An 8,443-nucleotide genomic window follows, 5' to 3' on the forward strand; every position below is an offset into this window, starting at 1 on the left:
ATTTGTTAGACATAGAAATCTTTTGTAACATCATAAATGTAAAATTGTAAATGCCTTCACTGTCTCTTTTGAACAATTTAATGCATCCTTGCTGAAAAAGAGAATTAATTTCAGTTTAATTTGGCACCACCTGCTGATTTTCTGAATGCATAAATTACGCAAATGGCTTGCTATTTTGCCCAGATTTGCCAACAAAGCACCTTGTGTGAAATACTGCATCCCAAAATGTAATGCACTCAGTTTGACCTTCCAATTCCATGTAATAATTAAATTGGTAATACTGACAGATTTTTAAACATTTTTAAAAACATATTTCACAGCCGAAAGTTGACATTTTTAAAGAAAAAAATAATTTTTATTTCCTGATGTAATAAATGTATGCCACTCACTAAATTTTAAAGGTCAAGATTGACTGACTGGTTAGGATGACCCCTTAAGCCTTTACCGTAACCGGGCCATTCCAAAATATATTTTACCAGTGGCCATTTTTGCAGGGCCCTTTGAAAAGTAATAATTAAAGGATTAGTTCACTTCCAGAATAAAAATTACTTGGTAATTTACTCACCCCCATGTCTCGCAGGATGTTCATGAAAAGAAATGAAGGTTTCTGAGGGCAACATTCCAGGATTTTTCTCTATATAGTGGACTTCAGTGGGAGCCAATGGGTTAAAGGTCCAAATTGCAGTTTCAACGCAGCTTCAAAGTGCTCAACATGATCCCAGCCAAGGAATAAGGGTCTTATCTAGCGAAATGATTGGTCATTTTCTAAAATTTTTTTTAAATTAGGGCTGGGCAATTTGGCTTAGAATCAAAATCTCGATTAATTGAACATTTTAACCCGATTACGATTAATGAACGATTATTTTATTTATTAATAAAATTATATTTAATTATATTTATATAATATTTATTTTTTTGCCCTCATAGTTCACTGACAAGTTTTGTACAGTAAATATGTTCACATATTACAAGCGAGAGATTTTTGGATGAAGGGTGCATTACTTGATTTTAAAATAATTGAAGGAAACACACTATCTACGATCTATGATTATTAATTGAACATCAGTGTTGAACAACTGAAATTAAAGCAAGCATTGCTTAAAACGAAAAGTCACATTTTTCTTAAATTAGTGAAAATAAATAACTTGCACTATTGGAAACAAAATAAAAATTTTTCAATGTTTTTCATATTAAAAGTAGAAAATAAGCAGTATCTCCTCTAAATAAAATTACCCTTGTATATCCTGTAAATACTTTTTACTGTATAAATACTGTTTAAGCTCTCCATCGACATGTCGGCGGAATAACGGAAAGGAGCGCTAGTGTTTTTTAAAGGGAATGTAATTGAAATAATCTTCCTGGAAAAATTTTAACGATTATAGGTTCTGAATGTCGATTTCGATTATTTTTCGATTAATCGCCCAGCCCTATTTTAAATGTATGTACTTTTTAATCACAAATGCTCTTCTTGCACTAGCTCGACTTACGACATTGCATGATCATATTGGAAAGGTCACACATGATGAACGCTGAAGTACCAACCCAGTGTTTACAAAGTGAGCGTGCAAAGAAAGTCAACACCCTTTCCAAAAAAAAAAAAAAAAAAAAACTGCAAACAACAATGTCAGAGGATTTTGAGTTAGAGGAGAAAATGAGATTTAGTTTTTCACCCCACCCTACCTTTTTGAACCAGAGTACACAGTCAAAAAACTAAACGTGTGAGACATTTCCAACTACGCAATGCGTGAAGTCATTGATGCGCAGTGCGGGGCTAGTGCAAGATGAGTATTTGTGATTAAAATGTATATTAGTTTTACATTTTTTTTTTATAAATAGGACCTTTACTCCTCAGCTGGGATTGTGTAAAGCCCTTTGAAGCTGCATTGAAACTCCAATTTGCAACTTCAACCTGTTGGTTCCCATTGAAGTCCACTATGGACCTTTTTCATGAGTAAACAATGAGCACCGACATTATAAATTCTAACATTCTGTTCCGGTCTCTATAGGAACCCATTCAAATATCGGCCATTTGTTTTTCATGTAGCTAACGTCGGCAGCTTCGTTTCATTTACACACTCATTAAACTTAGACATTGCAAAGTGATGGCGCTATAGAGCCATGTGCTTTTTAAAAACATTTTAATAGGTTTAACATTAGATTAACAGCTCGGAATATATGCTGTTTTGACTAGAAACACTGGAGACTGGAAATGCTAAGCATTCTTCAGGTTAAGAGTCGGGCGTGACTTTCGCGTTCAGGAAAGACGTCTATATGGAGAAAAATCCTGGAATAGTTTCCTCAAAAACCTTAATTTCTTTTCAACTGAAGAAAGACATAAACATCTTGGATGACATAGGGGTGAGTAAATTATCAGGAAATTTTTATTCTGGAAGTGAACTAATACTTGAAAGTTAATTTTTGTTCATTTAGCATTATTGTGGTGTCACTAGTCAGTTTTTAGCATCTTATGATGCATATGCAGATTTGTAACCCTATATTTTTTAACTTCCCTAAGCCTATATACTCCACACATCTAAATAAAAGGAAGATGGTCATCATGGCATCCACAGTGACCCCTGAGCCCCTTACAGCCCTCTCTCGGTGGTACTTGTACGCCATCCATGGTTACTTCTGTGAAGTCATGTTCACGGCCGCCTGGGAGTTTGTGGTGAACTGCAACTGGAAATTTCCCGGCGTGACGAGCGTATGGGCGCTTTTCATTTACGGAACCTGCATCCTGATTGTAGAGCGCATGTACCTTTGTCTGCGGGACCGCTGCAATGTGCTGCTCCGCTGCATCATTTACACACTGTGGACATACCTGTGGGAGTTTGGCACGGGATTGCTGCTACGACAGTTCAACGCCTGTCCGTGGGACTACTCAGAGTTTAAATATAACTTCATGGGCCTGATCACAGCAGAGTATGCTGTGCCTTGGTTCTGCGCCTCCTTTATCGTAGAGCGCCTAGTGATTCGCAACACGCTCCGGTTGTGCTTCGACGAGGCTGCTGATCCCGGCCAGGCTGAAGAGCGGTCGGACAGAGGCGGTGGAGGAAGAGGAGGCGGAGGGCGAAGAGCACGAGGGGCCAGAGCAGGGGCCACCAGCGCAAACGGCTATGTCAAGGTGGATTGAGGATGCTGTCAACACCTTTTCCCATCTCAAAGCTCCCGTCACCCATGACTCTATCCGCACATCTCTCAGTCTCTCTCTCCCAGCTGCTTCTAGGGAAAGAGTCGCTTGGACACAGCTGGTCCAGCTCCAACTGTGAGGAACTTATTGATTTTATCGTCCAGCTGGCGTTCTTTGCTTACGTAGAGGGACGCTCATTTGCCACCTCGGTGCTCAACGTTTACTGCCCTTGCTTGGGGCGAGTAGTCGTTAAGTTCAAGGTTTGTCAGTAGGAGTGGTGCCTGATGGCAAAATGAAAATTAACCCTCCACCTCTACCACCATACTGTACCTCCTAAACCAGTCCATCCACTCCGGGACAGGACAAACAAAATAAGTTGCGTTCCCTCGTCCAAAAGAAACAGGAACGCAAACACATCACGAAAAGATATATATCAAATGCTTCAAAAAAACTAAAGCAAGTCCTTTTAGATAATAAACAGTGTCCATGATGTATATGTAGTAGCAAAGCAAATAACTGTTAGGATAGCTTACCTTTTGAATGTTAGTTTGTGTTATTTATTAATATCTAAAATGTAGTTAAGAAATGTCATGATAATATATTACAAATGCATTATGTATATATACACACTGTATAACCTAAAGCAATGCCTTGTACTTGAATTTGTTTTTTTTTTTTACAATCTTCAAACAAAAAATTCAGTGCTTGAACATGCATGAAAGTCGTCTTCCAGGAGATTTTTTTCATATTTGGGTGTTGTGTAAAAAATTTTTTTCCATTTGTTTTTGTTCTCATGGAGATGAAGACCCAAAGGAGTACTGTATTGTTTTTACATACAGTTAAAGTCAAAAGTTTACATACACCTTTCAGAATCTGCAAAATGTTATTTTACTGAAATAAGAGGGATCATACAAAATGCATGTTATTTTTTATTTAGTACTGACCTGAATAAGATATTTCACATAAAAGATGTTGAAATATAGTCCACAAGAGAAAATAATAGTTGAATTTATTAAAATTACCCTGTTCAAAAGTTTACCTACATCTGATTCTTAATACTGTGTTGTTACCTGAATGATCCACAGCTGTGTTTTTTTGTATAGTGATAGTTGTTCATTAGTCCCTTGTTTGTCCGGAACAGTTAAAGTGCCTGCTGTTCTTTAGAAAAGTCTTTCGATTCTTTGGTTTTTCAGCATTTTTGTGTTTTTGAACCCTTTTGACTGATTTTCATATCCATCTTTTCACACTGAGGACAACTGACTCATATGCAACTATTACAGAAGGTTCAAACACTCACTGATGCTTCAGAAGCTACAGAAGATACATGTTTCACAGAAGACAAAAGAAGTTTACTCTGATCTTCAAATTCAAAAAGTTTTCAACCCCCAGCTTAATGCATTTTTTTTCTTTCTGAAGCATCAGTGAGCGTTTGAAGTCCCTCAGTTGACCTCAGTGTGAAAAGATGGATCTCAAAATCATACAGTCATTGTTGGAAAGAGTTCAAAAATGCTGAAGAACCAAAGAGTTTGTGGCACTTAAAGGTTTTTTCTGAAGAACAGCGACCAGTTTAACTGTTCAGGACAAACATGGGACTCATGAACAACTATCACTAAACAAAAAACACAGCTGTGGATCATTCAGGTGACAACACAGTATTAAGAAGCAGATGTAGGTAAACTTTTGAACAGGGTCATTTTTATAAATTCAACTATTATTTTCTCTTGTGGACTATATGTAAATTTTAGGTATTTTATTTCAGCTCAATACTAAATTAAAAATTAACATGCATTTTGTATGATCTCTCTTATTTTGGTAAAAAAAGTTAACATTTTGCAGATTTTGCAAGGTGTATGTAAACTTTTGACTTCAACTATATATAGAGTACTGGTGCACAGTACTGAAATGATAAAAACATCACAGTTCCCTGTGTTTTCACTGGAGAGAATGAGTTCTTGTGGTAAATGTGTTGATGAACTGGTGCTAGATTCTGCTAGAGTCGTTTTAAGGGATCCGACAACTGTTACAATAAAGGCATATAGTATGTAGGTTCACTGACCTCAGGTATGTCAATGTTAACTCTTTCACCTCCGTCTCTCATATGCCATGAAAAAACGGATAAAGATTAAGAGAAATGTTGTGGCAAATTATTTAAAATGCCAACATCACCTTGGAATTACCCGCATGGCTACAATTTCAGCATATGGATTTGTCAGAAAGTTCTGATGTATTGGTTATGTTGTTCCTGACCAAACAAAAAATGTATTAAAACCACAACTTTTTGAATGAAAGACTTGTCTGATTTTCCCTTAATATTATTGGTCGTACATTTTTAAGTAAAAAGGTCAGTATTTAGTCTTTATCTCACACTTGAGGCCTGTTCACACCAAGGATAATATCTATATAGACAACAATAAAGATAGTTTCAAAAAATTATTCTTAATAATAAAGAATAGCAGAGCAATCTCAATATCAAATGTTATTTTCATAGTTTTGATAGTGTAGCTGTGCAGCTATTGTTCTAGTTCATTGTAAGGTCACAGCATTTTGCAAGCCTGGTGTGCTAGATGACTGTCAAAGTTATAAATTTTAAATGACTATCAAGTGCTGTTGGACGGCATTTTAAATGTTGCGTTCCAATTTGTAAGCCATTGTGTTCTTGCATTGTAATCACTCTCTAAAACGTCATAATACAGATCAGGCCATATCAACAGATGTACGGTGGGGATGGAGATGGTCTACAATGCCATGTCTGTTCACCTGTTTATATAGTCGTGCATTCAGGCTATGATAATGTGATATGCGGAAGGAATGCAATAAGTGTTGTCATTTGAATTTCAAATGTGTGATTTAAGCACATAACACCCTGCGACTCACACTTTCATGCATTTGACAGCTTTTTTTTTTCCAGTTCATTAAAACAGTGATAGTTTCACATAGAGATTCTCAGTGTTGAAAGGCTTGACAGTGATCCTCTCATGCAAGCAGAATTACAATGACTAAGAGGCTTGGAGAAAATGGCCTGGCAGATGACCAATACGTAGCAGTGTTCTTCCCTTTCGGCTGTTCTGAACAGTCACCTAGTAGTATTTACTTGGATATTGGCATATCATTAAAAAAAAAAAGACAATTCACTGTAAATAATTTGTTTTTACTACAATAATTGATATAAAACCTCAGAACCCATAAAATCAAATGTGGATAAATGAGAGGATTTTGAATAATCTCAGAGACTTAAATCTTTTCAATCGATTATCCAAACAGACTCATATTTAATTACAGACTTTAGTTTGTTCACTTGCATTATTGCACTAGGAGGGAGCTATATGTGTGTTGGTGTCTGAAATTGCCACCTATATCCTTTTATAGGGCACTATTTGAAGGGGGATCCCATAATGCTCCACTTCAGTAACGAATGTACAGCCAGAGATTGTCTTACTATTGAAAGATGAGAACGTCTGTATTAATTACTATTGGAGAAAGCGTAATGGTCAACTTGGATTATGAACTGGAGTACATTCAAATCAGTGAATTCCAGCTTTTTGAAGGGCACTTTGGGAAGTGGGTGCCATTTATTATGGACTTCCAAACAAAAGTGAACACGAATCCCTTCACGTAGCGCCCATCTAGAAGTCTGTTAGTGAAGGGAACATGCATGGTCACTTCAAATAAGTGATTTCCATTTGTAATCACATTATCTTGAGCTATGAGTCCTTTGAAGCGAAGTTGGGGTTGATTTCAACTTCACATACAAATGCAAATAGAATGTTTTTTTTTTTTTTTATTGTAATACAAAATAATTTTCGTCAGTGATAGAAAAATGAATTAAGAAGGTTAAGAGGTAATTGTACTTCGTTTGGTCATACACTGAGCGCCTCACCAGATGGCGTCTGCAGTTCTTCCAGTGCGCACACTAGTGAGGGAATGTACTGTATGAGGGTATGGGGCCGATTGCAGCCAGATAGCCACTATGGCTGTGTCTAAAATCGTCTCCCATACCCTTAATGTAATGAATAATGATTTTGAACACAGCATATATTTTGCTGTTGTGAATAATCCAGTCAACTGATTCACCGAGTCGTTTACGCTCGAAAGGACCTAAATTAAGTGGTGTTTCAAATACTTGCCTTTAATTGTGCATCAGCTGTTTTGACAACTTCATATCTCTTTCGCTGGCTTTCTCACCTGAACTGAACGACCGACATGCCACATTTCATTTCTGTACATCTTCATTCATAAATGAAATGTTCGTTCCTTCAGAATTCAGCAGATCTCTTGTTCAGGTCAACACGAATCAAACTCCAGTCGTTTAAAGGATCACTCCTCTTTTTTTTGGAAATAGGCTCATTCTCCAACTTCCCCGAGTTAATAAGTTGAGTTTTACCGTTTTGAAATCCATCCAGCCGTTCTCTTGTTCTGGAGTTATCACTTTTAGCATAGCTTAGCATTGATCCTTGAATCCTATTAGACCAATAGCATCGCGTTCAAAAATGACCAACAAATTTTTTTCTATTTAAAACTTGACTCTTCTGTAGTTATATTATGTACTAAAACCAGCGGAAAATGTATAGCTGCGATTTTCTAGGCCGATAGGATTAGGAACTATACTCCCATTTTGGTGTAATAGTCAAGGACGTTTGCTGCCGTAATATGGACGCAGCAGGTGGAGTAATATCACGCAGCGCCTGAAATTAGTTCCCAGCTAGGTTAGCATTTCCACATGTGCTGTGATATTACCGCTTGCTTCGGCCATGTTACGGCATCAAACTTCCTTGACCATTACGCCGGAATGGAAGTGTAGTTCCTAATCTTATCGGTCTAGAAAATCGCAGCTTTACACTTTCCGCCGTTATTAGTACACGATATAACTACAGAAGAGTCAAATTTTAAATAGGTCAAATATCAAAACTCGTTGGTCATTTTTGAACGTGATGCTATTGGTCTAATAGGATTCAATGATCTATGCTAAGCTATGCTAAAAGTGATATCGCCAGAACAGGAGAACGGCTGAATGGATTTCAAAACGGTAAAACTCAACTTATTAACTCGGGGGGAGTTGGAGAATCAACTCCAAAAAAAGTGGAGTGTTCCTTTAATGAACGGGGCGTATTGGTATATAGATTCAACCAATTAAATGCTCTTTCACAGCCTGCATTCAAATGCTATTGGCTAGTGTTTGTCTTCTGAAACAGGTAGTCAAACGCTTCAAAAGGAGGCCTAATGTGGAGATGGATAACATGTCTGTCGTTCTCACTGAAAATTATCGTCTTTTTCGGATAATTGAACGTTTCCACCTCATATTAGTGGACCTACATA

General features: G+C 37.1%; 1 protein-coding gene across 1 annotated transcript; it reads left to right on the top strand.

Moving 5' to 3' along the window:
• Positions 1–1,467: 1,467 nt before the first annotated feature.
• Positions 1,468–5,418, top strand: tmem229b (transmembrane protein 229B). The gene has a single exon (XM_073827082.1). It carries the CDS (start codon positions 2,468–2,470, stop codon positions 3,131–3,133), a length of 666 nt encoding a protein of 221 aa, XP_073683183.1. The 5' UTR covers positions 1,468–2,467; the 3' UTR covers positions 3,134–5,418.
• The last annotated feature ends 3,025 nt before the right edge of the window (positions 5,419–8,443 follow it).

The sequence above is a fragment of the Garra rufa genome, chromosome 21 (genome assembly GCF_049309525.1).
Source record: "Garra rufa chromosome 21, GarRuf1.0, whole genome shotgun sequence".
In the NCBI taxonomy this organism is placed as follows: Eukaryota; Metazoa; Chordata; class Actinopteri; order Cypriniformes; family Cyprinidae; genus Garra; species Garra rufa.